Source organism: Pseudophryne corroboree, chromosome 8 (assembly GCF_028390025.1).
Source record: "Pseudophryne corroboree isolate aPseCor3 chromosome 8, aPseCor3.hap2, whole genome shotgun sequence".
NCBI lineage: Eukaryota > Metazoa > Chordata > Amphibia > Anura > Myobatrachidae > Pseudophryne > Pseudophryne corroboree.
The window spans coordinates 135,058,033-135,082,046 of NC_086451.1; the positions used below are offsets into that span (position 1 = coordinate 135,058,033).

A 24,014-nucleotide genomic window follows, 5' to 3' on the forward strand; every position below is an offset into this window, starting at 1 on the left:
GGTGGCAGACACAGGTCAGTCGCAGCGCTCAGGGACAGTGCTTCCTCCCTAAAAGCTGTAAAGCAGCAAGTGGACGTCTATTCACGTGTTTCCAAGTCACTACCAGGTGGATCTTCTATTCTTCTATGGTTTTTAGTTTAGGAGACATTGTTCTTCATGCAGCCACTAAAATAAATATTATATAAAGCATTCAATTAGCCATGTTCATTTACTGCATGGGGAAAAGGCTGGTAGCGGCTATTCACATTAACCCATAGGTTCCGGGTAACTACCCGGAGCTATGGGTTAATGCATTTGCAGCACCTGTGATAAGGGCATGTACCGTGGATTCCTGTTCCAGCCTCCCTCTGGCTCAAACAGAAATCTTTGTTAAATGCACCTTGCAGTCTGTAATTGAGTAGCCCTGGCAAACCAATTAGCCCTCTGTTAATTACTGCGGATAATTAAATCTGGCTCTAAAGGGAGTACACACAGAGAGATCCATTCTAAAATGTAAGCAATCTGACTAGATTGCTTAGATTTTAAGCATGGATCTCGTGTGTATGCCCCCCAGCAATAGCGCATCGCACATAGGCACAATCTAGCACATCGCTCATATCACCCACTGGGTGAAATGAGCGTCTCACACAACTCCTCTACCGCCCACACACACTTTGCTCAGCACACATCGCGCTGTGCTGAGCGGTTTGTAACAGATCGTTCAGCACACATCTCTCTAGTGTATACTGGCCTCTAGTATTACCCACCATGATGTTTTACTTTGGTATATCACATTCTAATAGCTGCTATGTGAAGAAAACTGGATTATACTGTGTGACACCTTTTCTTCTAAATAGTTTCTTGCATCCAAAGTTTCTCAGTGTTCTGGAGACTGCTTGGAGAGGAGGAGCTCCTATATATTCTGTCAGAGGTTGTGTTGAAAAATTAACTGTCTCTACCCATTAAGTATGGAGCTTGCCCATTGTATTATATGCGGAGGGCTCATTGATAAGCGCTATGGGGACCCTGGAATGCTGGAACCTGGAGATCAAAATCTGTGAATGAATGTTTAATTCACAACCCCCTTATTTTATTCATTTATTGTAGTCTACAGTACTTTAGAATATGAACTGTAAATACAACTTTGAAATAAATAATACTGTAATAATTAATATTTTAGGACTTGGTTAAAATCAGAACCCCGCAGACCGTGGGGAAAGATACATGAATGGCGACTCCGAAGTTGAGGCCACGGCAGACCTTGAGCAGACATGACATCAGTGTCAACCTCATGAATAATGCACTTCAATATTTCAAGCGCAGTAAGTTTCTCCTTTTGCACCTTGTTGTTTATCCTGATACACTGAGGAAGAAATTGCAAAGTTTATTTTTATAAACGTTCTGTTTGTGTCTGTAGTTAACTCAAAAGTGTTTCTTAGAGGAAACACTCTTCTGCTCCAGCATCTCAGTGCATTAGAGACTTTTGGACTGCAACATGGAATCCCTGCAGATGGCATAGATATTCTGGTCCGACAAGCTCTAAGTGGCAACTTAGGTAAGTGCTGTACATCGAATAGTAATATTTTAAACAAAATAGGTTTTCTAATTGATTTTATTTTTTCTTCCCTAGTGTAAATTATTGAAGTGATGTTATCCTACATTTCTTTGATATCGAGCACATCACATTGTGTATCACTGTACAAGCTCCCATTAGTTTTAGTGTGGTGTTGTGTGGTTTTTTTTTTTTTTATTGGACAAGAATTACACAATTCCCACAAAGTTGCATGCCACTATACACACTAACAATCTCCCATTTGAAGCACAGACGACAAAAAGAGAACACTTGTTGAGAGTATAACAATATAACTGAACAATATGACAGACATATAATCAGCATCACAATTAAGCCATAGTGACTTAACAGCTACAGGTTGAGTTAAAATGGTGGAGAACCAGTGGTAAGGATTTCTGTATTGTACCAAGTCGTTAGACGAACTACCTTGCATATATATTCCTCGGCGGTGGTTGGTAACGTATGTACATAGGGTAACCAGATTAGAAAATGTTTTATAGCGCAAGATTCAGCATCCAGGGAGCAATCTACCCAGTCCATTTGCTATAGATAGGTTAAACTGGGTAGCATGAGAGATATGGATATTGTATCTGAATTTATCCATTGTGACAAAATTATCTTTTTAGCAGCAGCTGCCACATGAGCCAACAACCATTTCGTCCCCTTGGAGCGCAGGGAAGTGTGATTAGTAATATAATTCCAAAAAGCCCAAGCCATGGTGATTTCAAAAGATATTAGTTTGGAATTGCATATAAGTCTGCACGTCTTTACAGAATGTTTGTACCATACGGCATGCCCAGAAACGGTGAACAATGTCAGCATCTGGTGCAGTACATTTTAAAGCATAGGGAATTGTCCGACACTCCCATGAGAAACCGGACTCGGGGTGTAATATGCTCTATGCAGTATATTGAAATGCATCTCTGCATAAGATGATACCAGTTGCTTGGAGAGCATATCACACCACCGAATCACTGTAGGTAGATCAGTGTCTGGAAAGGTTTCAGTCCATTTGGCTAATCCAGTCGTGATCTTAGATATCTCCAGTCTCTGCCTAGTGTGGGAATATACGAGAGAAGTAGAATAAGGAGAGTCTGGATTTAGCCGTACCAAGCCATCTAGGGTAAAGGTACGATCATAGGGACGTAGACAAGACCATTTTCTATTGACAAAACTACGCATTTGAAAATATGCAAAAAGGGAAAATGAAGAACGGGGTAGTTTTTCTTTCAAGAGAGAGAGTTAAGATCGCAGAACAGTCCGCATCCAAAAATTGATACAGAAAACAGTCACCGGAGGTGCCAACCTTAAACAACCCCTTTGACCTCACCACCTTGAAAATATGGATTAAACAATAAAGGTTGGAATAATGAATTTGCTAATGCGCCAGGCTCTACAGGGAGCATATAGTAATGGGTTATGATGTATATCTGGTAGTGTGGGGTTTCCTGCAAAATGTAATATGTGCACCAAAGTATGTTGAGGTCTCAGTGCTTGTTCTAGGGTATGATTCACAAAGTTACTACCACTCCCTATCCAATCTATGGCATACCTGTAATTAGAGGCCAAGGAGTAATCTTCTGGACAAGGAAGATGAATACCTCCTAATGACACAGGTTGCTTCAATTTAGAAAGTGCTTTTTGCGGGTGTTTGGTTGCCCAAATAAATTTTGTTAGGGCTTTATTTATGGTATGAACATCTGGTTTTGATAATAACCGAAGCACCTGGATTGGATAGAGTAGGCGGGGGAAAGAGCTTTTTATATAAGTGACACCTGCCCAAATAAGAGATAGGAAGGTGTTGCCATATCGCAAAATTGTCTATCATTTGAGTAATATAATGAGAGAAATTAAAAGAAAACAACTCGTCGAGATTAGGTGGAATACGTAAACCTAAATATTTTTAAATAGGAACCAGCCCATTTGAAGGGAAACAAATCGTTCCAGCCCAAATTTGCCTCTCCCCAATGTCAAAACCTCAGTTTTCTCAAAATGAATTAAAAATCCTGATATTAAGTTACTGTCTCTTAATGTAGTCAACAGTGATGGGAAGGCCTGTTTTGGATCACTAAAATACAATAAAAGGTCATCAACCTTAATACCTTGCCAGGAAGGGTCTTTCTCCTATGCTACTTCATGGCAGCCCTTACCTTTGGGATTGTATCCCATTCCTAACTTTAGACAGGGAATTTTTTTACTCATTTCGGGTATATCGCCCTGCTCCTCCCCTTCCTCCATTTAGTCTTTTTCCTGTTTCCTAGCTGGACAGGGTAATGGTGTTTTTTGTTGTGCTTGGACTTGCCTCTATTCCCAGTAATACGCCTCATTGTAGTCGTACTGGAAAAGGGTGGCTCCCTGGGGAAGGCTGGTGTGCTTGGGGCAGTTCAGTAAGTCCCCGATTTCAGCTTAAGGTGTCCGCCCGCTCAGGGGTGCTGCAGGACCCTCTCCCTCCAAGACCGCTGCCTGGAGCAGTCTCCCCAGGTGCAGGTTTCTCCGATCGCTGCAGCGCCCCGTGTCTCCGGTGGAACCGGAAGTAGCGGTGGCCGGAAGGGCAGTGGAGTGAAGGGGATGTGCGGCTGGCGGGCGGAAGTGCTGTAAGGAGGGTCAGGCTGTGGACGGTCTGCTCAAAGCGCTGCTACTCTATGATTATTTAGTTTAAAATAAATGGCGCTGCAGTCCCAGATTGAGACTCCTATAAGCTGGGCAGGATACATGCTTACCAGCAGGATGGAAAAGGAGCCTTCTCCCCAAAAGCTGGTCAGTGCCCGGAAGAGGCAAGTCCTCATAGAGGGCACTTTTTTTCAAGGTCTTCATTTTTTCTATGTTTAATTTTTTATCAGAAAGGCTTGGTTAGTGTAGATTTTTTTTCTCCAATATTTTATTGCTGTTATTTTTGTAGTGTCTCCACCTAAGAAGAGACTGTGTAAGAAGAGGCATAAGGATGTGCAGTGTGCAGCCTGTGATGAGGTCTTTTCCTCTACTGAGAATGTGAAGTCCTGTGAGGATTGTACACAGAGTGATATTCAGCAGGCTAATCAATCCAGACAGATTACAGGAGTTAAAGGACTGGATGAAGAGATCCTTTGTTACTAAAGAACAGCTGGCTGATTTGCAGGGAAATAAAAGGTCTAGATCCCTGGCTAGTATTGATTCTCTGGACGAGTGAGCTTCTAATGATTTGCATTTATGCTGATTATCAGGCTTCCTCTAGTACAGAATCGGAGGAGAAAGAGGAGGATAGAAAGTTTAATTTGGAACTTGTGGACAGTCTCTTAAAAAATATATTTAAGACCATGAATTATAAGCAGACGGATAAAGCAGATGATAAAGATATACTGTTTGGGGATAAATCCAAAAAGAACAGGTGTTTTTCGGTTCACAAAGCATTGAAGGAGGTAGTGTCTAAGGAGTGGCAGAATATTGTCAAGAGACTTGGCAATATTAAACGGGTTGATCATATGTTCCCGGTAGAAGATGAGCAATTTGTGGGCTGGTGTGCAGTGCCTAAAGTGGATGCGGCAATGGCAGAAATGGTGTCTAAAACTACTATTTTTTGTTAGAGGACGGAGCGGTCCTGAAGGATGGCATGGATAAACGTATGGAGAATGCGTTGAAAAAGTTACACATGTCCTCAGCGGTGTCTTTAAAGTCTGGTGTGGTTGTTGCGTCTGTTTCTAGAGCATTGAGAGTTTGGGGATCAGTGTTGTCTACAGATGTAGAGGAGAAGATCTCAAGACAATATTTGCAAAGAAGCCTAGGTATCATGCTCAAAGGCATAGGATATCTGTGCGAGGCCTTTTTGGATGTGCTAGATTTTGCAGCAAAATCCATGGCAGCAGGTGTAATGGCTAGAAGGGCCCTGTGGCTTCGGTCATGGTCAGCAGATATGCACTCCAAGAACCGGCTGGTGTCCTTACCGTATGAGAGTTTCCTATTTGGTAATAAACTGGAGGCCATTATACAAAAGATGTCAGGAGGTAAATCAGCGAAGTTACCTCAAGACAGAAGAAATACATTTCCAATTCCTTCCTCCAGACAGCAGTTTAAGGAGGCAAGAAGTTATAGGCCAGGACGAGCTTATACGGGAAGGTATTCCTCGGACGAATATGCAGTCCTTTCGCCAGGCTTTCAGGAGAGGAGGACGAAGATAATGACTATTACAGAGTTCCGGTATCCTTTCCAGTAGGAGCCAGACTTCAGAAATTTGTCAACCATTGGCAGCGTTCAGTCCAAGATACATAGGTACTGGACGTAATATCTCGAGGGTACCGGATAGAGTTCTCAGAGGTCCCAAGAGCGGACAAATTTGTAATTTCGGAAAGACCAACGGAGTCTAGAATTAAAAGCCCTGGAGGACAGTTTAGCTTTTCTAAACAGGGCAAAAGCAGTAGAGACTGTCCCGCCTTCAGAAAGGAGCGTGTTCTTTTCCAGGATATTCCTGATAAAAAAAAAAAAAAAAAAAAATAGCATCTGGAGACTTTTTAGAACTATACTAGATCTCAGACAGCTCAACAAATATATTAAAACAATAAAATTTCGTATGGAGACAATGAAATACACCTGACAGGATGGAAGGAAAGAGGATTTTCTAGCATCCATAGACATAAAGGATGCTTATTTTCATGTACCTGTAGACAGGCGGCACAAAGTACCTAAGGTTCTGCGTCATGGGCAAACATTTTCAGTTTACGTGCCTCCCTTTCGGCCTGAAGACGTCTCCAAGAATATTTACCAAGGTCCTGTCAGCACTGGTGACCGTGATAAGAGGACGAAGAATAGCAATCTGGTCATATCTAGACGACCTACTAGTATGCGGAGAGCCGGTTCGGAGAGTGAAGGAAGCATTGGAGGTGACGCTGCAGATCCTACAAGAGCATGGCTGGTTAATAAACTGGGGAAAAAAGCCAGCTAGAACAAAGGCAAAAGATCCAGTTTCTCGGAGTACAGGTGGATACTACCAGTTATACGATAGGTCTTTCGGAAGAAAGGTGCTCAAAAATTCGGGATCTGGCTTCTCTGCTAAGAGTGCAGCAGTGTGACACTGCGCCAGGGGATGCGTCTTTTAGTGATGATTGCCTCCACCATAGACGTAGTCCCTTGGGCAGGATAGCGGATGAGAGATCTTCAGCTAGATATCCTAAGCTACTGTCGCAGAGGTTATTCCCTGAATTATCGCATAAAGTTAGGTCAAAAGGCAAGACACTCCCTAGACTGGTGGATGGAGACAGAGCTGGTCGACAGAAAGACGGCTTTGTCGGATTGTCACTATCTTATTCTAACGACAGATGCAAGTGCAATAGGATGTGCACACTTGTTGCAGCGGAACTGCTAAGGCAGATGGAACCGGGAAGACAGAATACCGTCTTCAAACCAGAGAAATTAAAGCTGTATTGAAGGTGATTAGGCATTTCCAGGAGTAATTACAGGGGAGACATCTCAGAGTATTTTCAGACAATGTAGCAGTGGTAGCCTATCTCAGTCGGCAAGGAGGCACCAGAAGTCAGGTGTTAATGGAGAAGGTGTCAAACATACTACAATGGGCAGAAGGTCATCTCGAGTCCCTATCAGCGCTACATGTGCCAGGAGTGGACAATTCTGTGGCAGATTTCCTCAGCAGGCAAGAGGTGCTACCAGGAGAATGGGAATTGAACGACCGTGTTCTGGCAGATTGTACAGAAATTCAGCCAGCCTCAGGTAGAGATCTAATGGCCACACACATCAATGCGAAAGTTCCTCTGTTCTTCTCCCAGTATCATCTCCCAGGAACAGGGGGAGAGTGTGTGTGTGTGTGTGTGTGTGTGTGTGTTATTTTTTTTTTTTTTGTTTGTTTTTTTTCTCTCCCATGGAGGTTCAAGCTAGCATATGTATTCCCTCCATTTCCAATGATTTACACGTATTCTAAGGAAAATCGGGGAGGAAAGAGCGCAGATCATAATTCTTCTATATTGGCCGAAGAGTGTGGTTTCCCTCAGGACTGAGGATGGCAGTAGGGAAACCATGGACGTTGTTGCTAGTAACTGATCTGTTACATCAGGGTCCATTGCTGCACCCGAGTCTACAGCAACTCCATTTGACAGCATGTAAATTGAATGGCAATTACTGAGGAAGAAGGGTTTATCTGAGCAGGTTGTTTACTGATTCAGTCGAGGAAAAAGGTATCTTCCAAGGTCTATTATAGAATCTGGAAAACTTTAATTTCTTGGTCCGGTTCAAGGCTTAGACCGCGGGAAGCGGAGACGTCTCAAGTCTTACAATTTTTGTTTGATGGCTTTGAAAAGGGCCTGGCAGTATCTACTATCAAGGTCCAGATAGCAGCTCTGAGTGTCCTGTTGGAACGAAGATTGTCCGAGGAGAGCCTAGTGAAGTTCTGTCAGGCAATTAAAAGGATAAGACCTCGGGTTAGGTCGGTTCTCGCTCCATGGGATTTAAATTTAGTTTTAAATTCATTAATGTTGTCTCCGTTTGAACCATTACAGGAAGTTTCGATGAAATTTCTAACTTGGGAAAATAGTGTTTTTGGTAGCCATCACCTCAGCCAGACGAGTTGGAGAGCTACAGGCTCTGTGGTCAGAGGAGCCTTATCTCAATTTCCTTCCAGATAGACTAATCCAGATTTTCTGCCTAAAGTGGTGTCAGATTTCCATTTGAATCAGGAATCAGGACATTCATTCTATCCACATCCGCAGAATGAGAAGGAGGAATTGCATAATTTGGATCTAATAAGAGCAATCTACTTGGAGAGAGTTAGTTTGGTAAAACAAAGCATCTGTTCGTGTTACATTCAGGAGCAAGGAAGGGCGAGAAACCTACAAAACAAACCATTTCCAATGCTCGTAAGGTTCCAGAGGAGCTAAAGGCACTCTACCAGGGCTGTAGCAGCTTGTTGGGCTAGGAAGGCTTGGCTGTCTGCGAAAGACATATGTGCAGCGGCTACATGGTCGGTCATTCATTCATTCATTCTCTAGTCATTATGCAGTAGATGTTGTGGATGCCCACTTTGGAAAGAGTATCCTTGATGTGGCGTTGGAATAAACAAATTATAATTTTCAGCATTTATATTGCCCTTTCTGTGCTGAGTGTTGGTATATCCCAAAGGTAAGGGCTGCCATGAAGTAGCGTAGGAGAAGAAAGCAAATTATACTTACCGATAATTTCATTTCTTCAAGATACTTCATGGCAGCCTACATTATACCCTCCCTTAGTAAGGTGTGTTTTTTTTTTTTTTAATTCAATAAATTTTTATTGGGTTTTCAACATTTGTTTGTTACAAACATACAGTTACAGAACACAGAAAAAAGGGGGAAACGAAACAACATAAACAAAAAACACCATAACAGCAGGTATACGTTGTACATAGAGAAGGAGCAGCATACAATATACAGATGTGGATCCCAGTCGAAACCAGTAATCAGTAGAGCATCCGTAACATAGCAATACAACAGGAATGACATTTCACGCCAGAGGTATCTATATAGACATATATAGATATATATGCATCAATCCAAATCACATTAATACCAAATAACAGAAAATCACACTTACATTAATACGGCCGGCCACGGGCTACCCACCACGTAAACCTCCCACAAAGGCTGGAACACCACTTACCCAAGCAGTTCTAAAACTCAACAGTATTTATCCCTGAAATAGCGAGAACCCAACCACCTTCCCCACACTGCAATAAACTTTTTCTCAGCATTCCTGGCCAGGAATACAAATTTTTCGTGTGTAACAGAAGCATTAACCAAAGAAATCCAGGATTGTATGGTCAGGGCTTCACTAGCCAGCCAGAGTCTGGCTATACATACCTTGGCCAGAGCACAGAGGTTTATAACGTAGCGTCTACTGGGTGTGTCCAGAATTTCCTCATCTATAACTGCCAATACACATGTTAGGGGGGGTGGTCTTCTGTTTGCCGGCGGTCGGGCTCCCGGCGCTCAGTATACCGGCGCCGGGAGCCCGACCGCCGGCTTACCGACACTTATTTTCCCTCGTGGGGGTCCACGACCCCCATAGAGGGAGAATAAAATAGTGTGGCGCGCGTAGCGCGCCACCGTGCCCGTAGCGTGGCGAGCCCGCAAGGGGCTCATTTGCGCTCGCCAAGCTGTCGGTAAGCCGGCGGTCGGGCTCCCGGCGCCGGGATGCTGGTCGCCGGGAGCCCGACCGCCGGCCACCCGTAGTGAACCCGTTAGGGGTGTAAATATAGTAGAAGGAATACCTGTATCAACTACAGTTCGTACTACCTCCTCCCAAAATATCGATACCATGGGACATAACCAAAGCCTGTGCCAAAAGTCTGCTCCCAGACTCCCACACTTAAGGCATTTCGAGCTATGAGTTCCCCCGATATGCGACAGCCGCACCGGGGTCATATATACCCTGTGTAATATGAACAACTGTATTTGCTGATATCGGACAGAGGAAGTTGAAAGCCGACAAGACCCCAGAGCACCCTCCCAAACGTCATCTGACAATGGACCTAGATCAGATTCCCATTTAGTCTTAAGGGAGACAAGTGTATCTACATGATGCATCTGAAGCATACAACCATATATTTTAGAAACCAAATGTCCAGATCCTACTGTTTGCAGTAGTAATTTAACCGGGGAATCTGAGAGGGTTGGAGGGCCATCCGGGAACTGGGCAGTCATAGCATGTCGCAATTGGAGGAAGCGGAAGAAATATACTGAGGGAACATGAAACTCCTGTTGAAGCTGCTGAAATGAACTAAACACCCCACCAGTGTATAAATGACCCAGAGAGTTCACTCCCCACATCTCCCAAACCCTCCTGACCTGAAGCTGGCACAGCTCTGGCAATCCATATTGATTGTCCAGAGGAGTGTTGGGGTCGATACCTTGTCCCTGCAGTACAGAGTGTGCCAGCCTCCAGATAGTAATATATTGCTTTATGATCGGTAAAGACGACATTCTGACATTTCCACAGAGAAGCAGTCGCAGAGGAGAACCACCTGGATATTCCCGAAAGACCAGTTGTGAGTGCAAACTCGAGCTGTCAAGGTCATTAACCCAGTCCCAGAGATGTGCTAATTGCGCTGCGAAGTAATAAATGCGAAAGTTGGGAAGAGCCAAACCCCCTAGAGCTTTAGTCCTGGTCAAGGTATCAAGTTTCAACTGTGCCCTCCTACTAGCCCAAATTAAAGAGAGTAGACCATCTATTTGTTTAAAGACTTTCTGAGGAATGTAAATAGGGGATTGTTGCAGAACATATAGGAGTTTGGGTTGAAAAACCATTTTTACTAAATTAACCCTCCCTGTAACAGTTAAGGGCAGTTTCCCCCAGACCCTCACCTTGCCTAGAAGATACGTTATTTGTGGCGTGATATTAAGAGAGGAGAATTTGAGGGTCATTTGACACCCAAATACCCAAGTATTTGAAGGAGTTCAACCATCGTAGCGGGAGAGTAATTAGTGGAGAGGCAGGGATCTCACCCCGAAGTGGAGTGATGGAGGATTTTTCCCAGTTGATCAGGATCCCAGATTAGCTCCCGAACTCATTAATAATTTCCAATATTTTAGGCCTAGATTCAGCATAGCGATCCACGAACAACAGAATATCGTCAGCATATAAAGCTATTTTCTCTGACGTCCTAAGTGGATGCTGGGGACTCCGTCAGGACCATGGGGATTAGCGGCTCCGCAGGAGACAGGGCACAAAAGTAAAAGCTTTAGGATCAGGTGGTGTGCACTGGCTCCTCCCCCTATGACCCTCCTCCAAGCCTCAGTTAGATTTTTGTGCCCGGCCGAGAAGGGTGCAATCTAGGTGGCTCTCCTAAAGAGCTGCTTAGAGTAAAAGTTTGTTAGGTTTTTTATTTTCAGTGAGTCCTGCTGGCAACAGGCTCACTGCTACGAGGGACTTAGGGGAGAGAAGTGAACTCACCTGCGTGCAGGATGGATTGGCTTCTTAGGCTACTGGACACCATTAGCTCCAGAGGGAGTCGGAACACAGGTCTCACCCTGGGGTTCGTCCCGGAGCCGCGCCGCCGACCCCCCTTGCAGATGCCGAAAAGTGAAGGTCCAGAAACGGCGGCAGAAGACTCTTCAGTCTTCATAAGGTAGCGCACGGCAGCTGTGCGCCATTGTTGTCAGCACACTTCATAGCAGCGGTCACTGAGGGTGCAGGGCGCTGGGGGGGGGGCGCCCTGGGCAGCAATGATAGTACCTTATTCTGGCTAAAAATACATCACATATAGCCCCTGGAGGCTATATGGATGTATTTAACCCTGCCAGGTCTCAGAAAAACGGGAGAAGACGCCCGCCGAAAAGGGGGCGGGGCCTATTCTCCTCAGCACACAGCGCCATTTTCCCTCACAGAAATGCTGGTGGGAAGGCTCCCAGGCTCTCCCCTGCACTGCACTACAGAAACAGGGTTAAAACAGAGAGGGGGGGGCACTTATTTGGCGATATGTATGTATATATATATATATATATATATTAAAATGCTATAAGGGAAAAACACTTATATAAAGGTTGTCCCTGTATAATTATAGCGTTTTTGGTGTGTGCTGGCAAACTCTCCCTCTGTCTCCCCAAAGGGCTAGTGGGGTCCTGTCCTCTATCAGAGCATTCCCTGTGTGTGTGTGCTGTGTGTCGGTACGTGTGTGTCGACATGTATGAGGACGATGTTGGTGAGGAGGCGGAGCAATTGCCTGAAATGGTGATGTCACTCTCTAGGGAGTCGACACCGGAATGGATGGCTTATTTAAGGAATTACGTGATAATGTCAACACGCTGCAAGGTCGGTTGACGACATGAGACGGCCGGCAAACAAATTAGTACCTGTCCAGGCGTCTCAAACACCGTCAGGGGCTGTAAAACGCTCATTTACCTCAGTCGGTCGACACAGACACAGACACGGACACTGACTCCAGTGTCGACGGTGAAGAAACAAACGTATTTTCCTTTAGGGCCACATGTTACATGTTAAGGGCAATGAAGGAGGTGTTACATATTTCTGATACTACAAGTACCACAAGAAGGGTATTATGTGGGGTGTGAAAAAACTACCTGTAGTTTTTCCTGAATCAGATAAATTAAATGAAGTGTGTGATGATGCGTGGGTTTCCCCCGATAGAAAATTATTGGCGGTATACCCTTTCCTGCCAGAAGTTGGGGCGCGTTGGGAAACACCCTTTAGGGTGGATAAGGCGCTCACACGCTTATCAAAACAAGTGGCGGTACCGTCTCCAGATAGGGCCGCCCTCAAGGAGCCAGCTGAGAGGCTGGAAAATATCCTAAAAAGGTATATACACACATACTGGTGTTATACTGCGACCAGCGATCGCCTCAGCCTGGATGTGCAGCGCTGGGGTGGCTTGGTCGGATTCCCTGACTGAAAATATTGATACCCTTGACAGGGACAGTATTTTATTGACTATAGAGCATTTAAAGGATGCATTTCTATATATGCGAGATGCACGGAGGGATATTTGCACTCTGGCATCAAGAGTAAGTGCGATGTCCATATCTGCCAGAAGATGTTTATGGACACGACAGTGGTCAGGTGATGCAGATTCCAAACGGCACATGGAAGTATTGCCGTATAAAGGGGAGGAGTTATTTGGGGTCGGTCCATCGGACCTGGTGGCCTCGGCAACAGCTGGAAAATCCACCTTTTTTACCCCAAATCACATCTCAGCAGAAAAAGACACCGTCTTTTCAGCCTCAGTCCTTTCGTCCCCATAAGGGCAAGCGGGCAAAAGGCCAGTCATATCTGCCCAGGGATAGAGGAAAGGGAAGAAGACTGCAGCAGGCAGCCCATTCCCAGGAACAGAAGCCCTCCACAGCTTCTGCCAAGTCCTCAGCATGACGCTGGGGCCGTACAAGCGGACTCAAGTGCGGTGGGGGGTCGTCTCAAGAGTTTCAGCGCGTAGTGGGCTCACTCGCAAGTGGACCCCTGGATCCTACAAGTAGTATCCCAGGAGTACAGACTGGAGATTCGAGACGTCTCCCCCTCGCAGGCTCCTGATGTCTGCTTTACCAACGTCTTCCTCCGACAGGGAGGCAGTATTGGAAACAATTCACAAGCTGTATTCCCAGCAGGTGATAATCAAAGTACCCCTCCTACAACAAGGAAAGGGGTATTATTCCACACTATATTGTGGTACTGAAGCCAGACGGCTCGGTGAGACCTATTCTAAATGGGAAATCTTTGAACACTTACATAGAAAGGTTCAAATCAAGATGGAGTCACTCAGAGCAGTGATAGCGAACCAGGAAGAAGGGGACTATATGGTGTCCCTGGACATCAAGGATGCTTACCTCCATGTCCCAAATTGCCCTTCTCACCAAGCGTACCTCAGGTTCGTGGTACGGAACTGTCACTATCAGTTTCAGACGCTGCCGTTTGGATTGTCCACGGCACCCCGGGTCTTTACCAAAGTAATGGCCGAAATGATGATTCTTCTTCAAAGAAAAGGCGTCTTAATTATCCCTTACTTGGACGATCTCCTGATAAGGGCAAGGTCCAGAGAACAGTTGGAAGTCGGAGTAGCACTATCTCAAGTAGTTCTACGACAGCACGGGTGGATTCTAAATATCCAAAATCGCAGCCGTTTCCGACGACACGTCTGCTGTTCCTAGGGATGGTTCTGGACACAGTCCAGAAAAAGGTGTTTCTCCCGGAGGAGAAAGCCAGGGAGTTATCCGAGCTAGTCAGGAACCTCCTAAAACCAGGAAAAGTGTCAGTGCATCATTGCACAAGAGTCCTGGGAAAAATGGTGGCTTATTACGAAGCGATTCCATTCGGCAGATTCCACGCAAGAACTTTTCAGTGGGATCTGCTGGACAAATGGTCCGGATCGCATTTTCAGATGCATCAGCGGATAACCCTATCTCCAAGGACAAGGGTGTCTCTCCTGTGGTGGTTACAGAGTGCTCATCTTCGAGAGGGCCGCAGATTCGGCATTCAGGATTGGATGCTGGTGACCATGGAGGCCAGCCTGAGAGGCTGGGGAGCAGTCACACAGGGAAAAAATTTCCAGGGAGTGTGATCAAGTCTGGAGATTTTTCTCCACATAAATATACTGGAGCTAAGGGCAATTTACAATGCTCTAAGCTTAGCAAGACCTCTGCTTCAAGGTCAGCCGGTATTGATCCAGTGGGACAACATCACGGCAGTCGCCCATGTAAACAGACAGGGCGGCACAAGAAGCAGGAGGGCAATGGCAGAAACTGCAAGGATTTTTCGCTGGGCGGAAAATCATGTGATAGCACTGTCAGCAGTGTTCATTCCGGGAGTGGACAACTGGGAAGCAGACTTCCTCAGCAGGCACAACCTCCACCCGGGAGAGTGGGGACTTCATCGGAAAGTCTTCCACATGATTGTGAACCGTTGGAAAAGACCAAAGGTGGACATGATGGCGTCCCGCCTGAACAAAAAACTGGACAAGTATTGCGCCAGGTCAAAAGACCCTCAGGCAATAGCTGTGGACGTTCTGGTAACACCGTGGGTGTACCAGTCGGTGTATGTGTTCCCTCCTCTGCTTCTCATACCCAAGGTTTTGAGAATTAGAAGACGTAGAGGAGTAAGGACTATACTCGTGGCTCCGGATTGGCCAAGAAGGACTTGGTACCCGGAACTTCAAGAGATGCTCACAGAGGACTCATGGCCTCTGCCGCTAAGAAGGGACTTGCTTCAGCAAGTACCATGTCTGTTCCAAGACTTACCGCGGCTGCGTTTGACGGCATGGCGGTTGAACGCCGGATCCTAAGGGAAAAAGGCATTCCGGAAGAGGTCATTCCTACCCTGGTCAAAGCCAGGAAGGAGGTGACCGCACAACATTATCACCACATGTGGCGAAAATATGTTGCGTGGTGTGAGGCCAGGAAGGCCCCATGAAGAAATTTCAACTCGGTCGTTTCCTGCATTTCCTGCAAACAGGAGTGTCTATGGGCCTCAAATTGGGGTCCATTAAGGTTCAAATTTCGGCCCTGTCGATTTTCTTCCAGAAAGAATTGGCTTCAGTTCCTGAAGTCCAGAAGTTGTCAAGGGAGTACTGCATATACAACCCCCTTTTGTGCCTCCAGTGGCACTGTGGGATCTCAACGTAGTTCTGGGATTCCTAAAATCACATTGGTTTAAACCGCTCAAATCTGTGGATTTGAAATATCTCACAGGGAAAGTGACCATGCTGTTGGCCCTGGCCTCGGCCAGGCGAGTGTCAGAATTGGCGGCGTTTGTCTCAAAAAAGCCCATATCTGAATGTCCATTCGGACAGGGCAGAGCTGCGGACTCATCCCCAGTTTCTCCCTAAGGTGGTGTCAGTGTTTCACCCGAACCAGCTTATTGTGGTACCTGCGGCTACTAGGGACTTGGAGGACTCCAAGTTGCTAGATGTTGTCAGGGCCCTGAAAATATAGTTTCCAGGACGGCTGGAGTCAGGAAAACTGACTTGCTGTTATCCTGTATGCACCCAACAAACTGGGTGCTCTTGCTTCTAAGCAGACGATTGCTAGTTGGATGTGTAGTACAATTCAGCTTGCACATTCTGTGGCAGGCCTGCCACAGCCAAAATATGTAAATGCCCATTCCACAAGGAAGGTGGGCTCATCTTGGGCGGCTGCCCGAGGGGTCTCGGCTTTACAACTTTGCCGAGCTGATACTTGGTCAGGGGCACACCCTGACTGAGGAGGACCTGGAGTTCTCTCATTCGGTGCTGCAGAGTCATCCGCACTCTCCCGCCCGTTTGGGAGCTTTGGTATAATCCCCATGGTCCTGACGGAGTCCCCAGCATCCACTTAGGACGTCAGAGAAAATAAGAATTTACTTACCGATAATTCTATTTCTCGTAGTCCGTAGTGGATGCTGGGCGCCCATCCCAAGTGCGGATTGTCTGCAATACTTGTACATAGTTATTGTTACAAAAATCGGGTTATTATTGTTGTGAGCCATCTTTTCAGATGCTCCGCTGTTATCATGCTGTTAACTGGGTTCAGATCACAGGTTGTACAGTGTGATTGGTGTGGCTGGTATGAGTCTTACCCGGGATTCAAAATCCTTCCTTATTGTGTACGCTCGTCCGGGCACAGTATCCTAACTGAGGCTTGGAGGAGGGTCATAGGGGGAGGAGCCAGTGCACACCACCTGATCCTAAAGCTTTTACTTTTGTGCCCTGTCTCCTGCGGAGCCGCTAATCCCCATGGTCCTGACGGAGTCCCCAGCATCCACTACGGACTACGAGAAATAGAATTATCGGTAAGTAAATTCTTATTTTATCCTCCCTGGTACCTGCTTTAAAACCAAAAATCTCGGAATTTGCCCTCAGAAGGCATGCAAGGGGTTCAATAGCCATAGCGAACAGGGTAGGGGATAAAGGACACCCCTGACGTGTACCTCTAGACAAGGGGAAGAATTGGGACTCAAAACCATTCACCGCCACTCTGGCTAAGGGGGAAGAATACATCAACTGAACATATTTAATAAAGTTGGGGCCTATACCAAATTTACGCATAATATTGCATAAATAATCCCACTCCAAGGAATCAAAGGCCTTAGCGGCAGCCAATGACACAACAATGGAGGAGAAGGGTTCTTCATGGGGGATCTGTGAATGAGTAAAAAGACGCCTGAGATTAATGTCGATTTGTTAGGCATAAACCCGGTCTGATCGGGGTGTATAATCTGTGTAATAACCTGATTTAGTCTACACGCTAGAACCTTGGCCAAAATTTTGATAGCGGAGGGCAAAATAGATAGAAGGCGATAAGAATCAACCTTTCTATGATCTTTGTCTGGCTTAGGAAGGACCACAATTAATGCCTCTGCCATGGACAAAGGGAGAGATTCTTGGGCAAAAATCTGATTATATAATTCAAGCAGTTGAGGGACAAAAGGATCCAAGTGTCTCTTTATAAAGCTCAGAAGGGAAACTGTCCAGTCCCGACGCCTTACCACCGGGAGAGGCATTAATAGCAGCCGCTATTTCTTCCGGCGAGATAGGTGCTTCAAGAAGATCATGAGCTTCACAGGTTAATAGGGGAAACTGTACAGTTTGTAAGTAATCGTCTAATTGTATCGGGGTACAATTTAAGGTAGAGCTATATAAACGCCTATAATAAGACAGCACAAAAGATAATATTATCAGAGAGCGCATATAGCTGTATATATCAAATTTATTACATATATAACACAATAAAATAAACACATGTACACATAAAAATAAATGATTAATTAAAAAATTCCCCCTACTGCAGCGGATTATATTTAACCGGACGCTTGTACTATGTCCAAATTAAAGTGCTTATTGTGACCTTATTCTCAGTTAAAAGTCCCGAACAATATGCAGTCCTATTTAGGAACAATTGATGATGCCTGCTGTTTGAATACAGCTGTAAGCATTTTTCACATGCTCATAGAGATCTCCTCCTTATGTGTCAGATAAGAGCCTGCTTTCCACTCCCGTTAATTAATGCCGCTGAGCGGCCAGGTGCTTTGGATACTTATACTTTATTATCTATTTCAACTGACTTTTTTTCATCCACTCTCACTGTGCTAAATAGGGCCACATTTGCAAGATTGTCCACTTTACTCACAGCCAGGAGTATATCCGTTTGGTATCCGTGGACGGCCCCCGTTGTCTGTCTCAGCCACAGTCGAGAGAGGCACCTTCCTTGGTTGCGGGGTGCACCGGAGGATCTCTAGAGACGGTCAGCATCCACACACGGACAGTAGCACCAAGGAATATTGCTCAACCGGAAACCGCTGGTAGTAGGAAGGACATCAGTATGGAATAAGCCCCAGTCCTTACGCGTTTCTCCGCAATTGTCAGTGTGCGGTTTCGTCAGAGGATGACACGGGGCTGTCCTGCATGCTATTTAAATATCAGGGGACCAATCATGTTGAAAACTACCTGCATTGTCACCTGAATAATCATTGATTTAATCGCACATGTGCAAAATAAATTTCAGTCACATAACAACCCATATGATACCATAATCCTACAATATGAATACATAAGGTAGATTTTAATCTTACAATATAAATACATAAGGTATAATAAGACACAAATTCCGCTGCAATTTGTGGAGTCTGTAATAAAGCGGTACCATCTGAGGCTTCAATTTCAACCACAACATTAGAGGATCTCTCACCACGTGCCAGGGATGCGAAGTACGACCCCGACCTATCCCCAGATGCATAGAATCTATGGGAGGAAAAAAGGAGTCTATGCTGAGTCTTCTCCATGAGATAATCTTTCCACTCCCCCTGGGCCGATAGCCACGCCGATTTAGAACTGTCCAAACAATCCTGCAAATATTGTGTTTCTGCAGCAACACTCAGGGACTCCAATCGAGACTCCTGGCACCTAAAAAAGGACTTTAAGTTAGATACCCTTTTAATTAAGGGTCCCCTCAGAAATGCTTTAAACGTATTCCATAAAATAGAAACACTGTCCAGTCCTATTTATCTCAAAAAAAATTCCCGCCATGCAGCCACCAAGTCAGAGCCGTCACCCATATGTACGAGCCAGAATGGATTGAACTTCCATACCGCCTGGCCTCTGGAACAATTGAAATCCAAGGTCAGGAGCAACGGAGTGTGATCCGATTATACCTCTAGTCTCATATCGACAATCACGAACCTGGGGGAGTATGTCATCCGAGAGGAGGGCTAGCTCTATCCTAGAGAATGATAAAGGAGAATGTGAGAAGCAGGAATATTGCTTGAGACGGGTGTCTGTCTCCAGGGATCGACCAGGCCCAACCCCGACACGACATCCGCAAAGCCAGACTTTCTAGAATGCGTGACAGAGGGAGAAATAGATAATCTATCCAACACTACATCTAAAACATTATTGAAATCACCCAGACAGATAACGGGTAGTCTCGGTGAGGAAGTCAGAAATCCCGCAACTTTTTTAAGAACATCAGGGGAGTAAGGAGGAGGCACATACACAGCCATTAATAGTAGAGGGGTATAATGTATTCTACTTTTCAAAAATACGTATCTCCCCCAAGGATCTGACTGTACAGAATCCAATACAAAGGGAACAGACTTCTTAAGGATAGAAACTCCCCTAGAGGCAGATGTATGCATAGAATGATACGCCCATCCCACCCAGGGTCTCTTAAGGGAGAGGATCTTACTGCCCACTAAATGAGTTTCCATAAGGCAAACTATGTCAGCGGCATATTGTTTGATTTGTCTAAGAACCAGAGATCTTTTGATCTTATCGTTGAGTCCCTGCACATTCCAAGATGACATTCTAAGTCCAGCCATGAGAGGTCATAAGGACAATCAAAACTATAGCCCGTGGCCAGCCAAATGCATCCCCGTGACACATAATCTCTAGGCACCAGCGCTCAATAAAGAATTCAGCAATCCACATACAAACAGACCCAAAACATATACACCGAGAACAACAACCGCAGATTAACCCACCCCGTATACTACTCCCAACGTGCAGCATACTTGGATCCCAAAACTTAATACTAAATCAACCCCAAAACCCGCAGCAAGCTATAATCTAAACTGAGCCAAGAATATAATGGCCCTGAGAACGGAGATAAACTCCCAGCCACCAGGCCATATGTATGAACTCCCCCCGGAGCATTAAAAAAACAAAACAAAAACACAATACAGTTGGATATAGCATAGCAAATAACCCCCCCCCCCTTCCCTGTAAATCAGCATAAACCGCAAAGATATAAGTGGCCTAAACAAAAAGAGTAAACAACCACAACAGTTATCTTCCCCGCTACCATAAAACAGATATGTATGCAATCACAGCCCTCATAGCAGAGTTCTTGTGTCCAGAACTCCAGAAAACAATCAAGTATTAGCTAGAGCCCGTCTCGCCGGTAAGTGTCTATCCAGCCATATAGAGTCCTCCCGTGGAGTAGCGAAGAATTTAGTCTCTGCATCAGCCACCACCCGCAGTCTGGATGGAAAAAGCATTGCATATGGCAAATCCAGCTCATGAAGCCTCCGTTTAATGGTTAAGAATTGAGTCCTGTCCTTTTGAACATCCACTGCAAAATCTGGGAACACCGATATTGGGGACCCATTTCATGTAAGAGGGCCTTTCGTGCGAGCACGCTTCAAAACAATGTCCCGATCTTGGAAATTGAGAAACTTGACAATGAAGGTACAGGATGGGGCCCCCGGCGGTACCGGGCGCATTGGCACCCTGTGGGCTCGTTCCACAGCGAAGTGGGGAGAAAACTCTGCAGATCCAAATACATCACTGAGCCATTTTTCTAGAAATTCTTCAGGTGATGAGCCCTCCTCCTTTTCTGGCAGGCTGATGAAGCGAATATTATTACGCCGTAAGCGCCCCTCCATATCCGTTAGTTTTTTACGCACGTCAGTCATCTGGGATTCCAGGGCATCAGTACGCCTCCCCAGCGGAGTGACGGAATCTTCAACAGTGGAGATGCGGGTCTTGACCTCCCCCACCCGCTCCCTCACTCGCTGAAGGTCATGGTGAATAATAGAAAGGTCAGCCTGCACCTGCCCTATCTTATCAGCCAAACGAGCCTCACTGGCAGTCACTGCATCCAATACTCTTTGTAAAGCAGCATCTGGTGGTTCAGAGGAGGCAGAGATATTTGCGGGGGATGGGGGAGAAGCCACAGACCGTCCATCCTCCCTCCTTTGCTGCGGGGGAGCAGGATTTTGAACAAACTTTTCTCTCGTACCGGCCGCGGCACTTTGTTGGCGGCCCCGCACCATTTTGGATAACACAATGGTGGTGAGCCGGACCAGGAGCAGGTATCAAAGCAAATGCAGGCAGTAGGAAGAGCGTAGGCACCAACGCAGTAAGGAAGTCCCAGAAGGCACAACAAACGCAGAAATATATATGAGGAGGCTACTGATCCGCAAACTGTGTCCCCCACCAGCACTGCAGAGCACTGTTAGTGGACGGAGTAGGGAAGTCGGCCATATTCCCTACAAGTGCAAGAGGGGAGCACGTACAGTCAATCTTCCTCACGTACAGTTCAGGGCACGGACCGGGACCCCAATCCCCGGTATTGAGTGGGCAGCAGTGGGCACTCCTATATCCCAGTAGGGGAGAAGAGGGGATGACAGAGGCACATTAACCAGCAGGAGCACCTGGCACCAATCACCACGACCTCCTCCTTCAGATCGGCAGCACAGCACTCCAGCACCATAGATATACACTGCAAATCATATCATGCAGTTGGCTGTGCAGGCAGAGACAGCAGGGAAGCCAGGGAGCAGACAGCATGCAGAGGCTAGCTGAGGCAGCCAGAGAGGAGGGAGCAGTCACCCGCAAGCCGCACAGCAGAAGACCGCAGCGGACACAGGAGGTTCTCACCCGTAGCTTTGCGGGCGGCGGTAAGCGGGGAAACCCAAACTTCCGGCCAGAGAGCGTGCGGCTGCAGCGTCCCATGTGTGCCCAGCCCGCTCCGGATCGTCCTCACAAGATCGCCCAGTACACTGCAGATCCCGACCACACAGCAGCGTAAACGGGTCCAAGGGGGGCACCAACAGTTAAGACAGCCGGTGTCATACAGGGAGCCCCAGGGGGAGAAACCGGATGATTACAAAGGATATATTGGCCGGAGAGCTGCACAAGGGATGCTACTCCATGCCTGTCCTGGCCACGCCCCCCGTAAGGTTTTTAATATAGCCTGGTTGTAGGAGACACTCAAAAGACTAATGGAGGAAGGGGAGGAGCACTGCTATATACCCAAAGTGGGTGGTCCCTAAGTGAGTAAAAAATTCCCTGTCTAAAGTTAGGAATGGGATACAATCCCAAAGGTAAGGGCTGCCATGAAGTATCTTGAAGAAATGAAATTTATCAGTAAGTATAATTTGCTTTTTTAATAAAGGTACGAACTAACTGGTCCAAGGCTAAATTAAATAATAGGGGAGATAGAGGGCAACTTTGTCGTGTCCCTCTACACAATGAAAAGGGAGACGAGTTCAGACCATTTATTGTTGGTCATGCCTGAGGCTGCGCATATAACATTCTAAATATACGAATGCATTCTACGCCAAACTGTTGAACATGAGAAATCCAGAGCAAATTACACCAGGAGACGCGGTCAAAGGCCTTATCGGCTTCACAACTTACTACACTGCTCAAAAAAATAAAGGGAACACTTAAACAACACAATGCAACTCCAAGTCAATCACACTTCTGTGAAATCAAACTGTCCACTTAGGAAGCAACACTGATTGTCTATCAATTTCACATGCTGTTGTGCAAATGGAATAGACAACAGGTGGAAATTATAGGCAATTAGCAAGACACCCCCAATAAAGGAGTTGTTCTGCAGGTGGTGACCACAGACCACTTCTCAGCTCCTATGCTTTCTGGCTGATGTTTTGGTCACTTTTGAAAGCTGGCGGTGTTTCACTCTAGTGGTAGCATGAGACGGAGTCTACAACCCACACAAGTGGCTCAGGTAGTGCGGCTCATTCAGGATGGCACATCAATGCGAGCTGTGGCAAGAAGGTTTCCTGTGTCTGTCAGCGTAGTGTCCAGAGCATGGAGGCGCTACCAGGAGACAGGCCAGTACATCAGGAGACGTGTAGGAGGGCAACAACCCAGCAGCAGGACCGCTACCTCCGCCTTTGTGCAAGGAGGAACAGGAGGAGCACTGCCAGAGCCCTGCAATATGATCTCCAGCAAGCCACAAATGTGCATGTGTCTACTCAAATGATCAGAAACAGACTCCATGAGGGTAGTATGAAGGCCCGACGTCCACAGGTGGGGGTTGTGCTTACAGCCCAACACCGTGCAGGACGTTTGGCATTTGCCAGAGAACACCAAGATTGGTAAATTTGCCACTGCGCCCTGTGCTCTTCACAGATGGTAGCAGGTTCTCACTGAGCACATGTGACAGAGTCTGGAGACACCAAGGAGAACGTTCTGCTGCCTGCAACATCTTACAGCATGACCGGTTTGGCAGTGGGTCAGTAATGGTGTGGGGTGGCATTTCTTTGGGGGGCCACACAGCCCTCCATGTGCTCGCCAGAGGTAGCCTGACTGCCATTGGGTACCGAGATGAGATCCTCAGACCCCTTGTGAGACCATATGCTGGTGCGGTTAGCCCTGGGTACCTCCTAATGCAAGACAATGCTAGACCTCATGTGGCTGGAGTGTCCGCAGTTCCTGCAAGACGAAGGCATTAATGCTATGGACTGGCCCGCCCGTTCCCCAGACCTGAATCCAATTGAGCACATCTGGGACATCATGTCTCGCTCCATCCACCAACGCCACGTTGCACCACAGACTGTCCAGGAGTTGGCGGATGCTTTAGTCCAGGTCTGGGAGGAGATCCCTCAGGAGACCATCCGCCACCTCATCAGGAGCATGCCCAGGCGTTGTAGGGAGGTGATACAGGCACGTGGAGGCCACACACACTACTGAGCCTCATTTTGACTTGTTGTAAGGACATTACATCAAAGTTGGATCAGCCTGTAGTGTGTTTTTCCACTTTAATTTTGATTGTGACTCCAAATCCAG

General features: G+C 46.3%; 1 protein-coding gene across 1 annotated transcript in view; it reads left to right on the forward strand.

Annotated features, from left to right (window-relative positions):
- CENPI (centromere protein I) overlaps nt 1-24,014 on the forward strand; it is a 526,595-nt gene that overhangs the window by 43,358 nt on the left and 459,223 nt on the right. Inside the window, exons 2-3 of the mRNA XM_063936944.1 lie at nt 1,160-1,301; nt 1,397-1,534. Coding sequence (XP_063793014.1) covers nt 1,208-1,301; nt 1,397-1,534 — 232 coding nt within the window. The 5' untranslated portion in view covers nt 1,160-1,207. The remainder of the gene's footprint in view (nt 1-1,159; nt 1,302-1,396; nt 1,535-24,014) is intronic.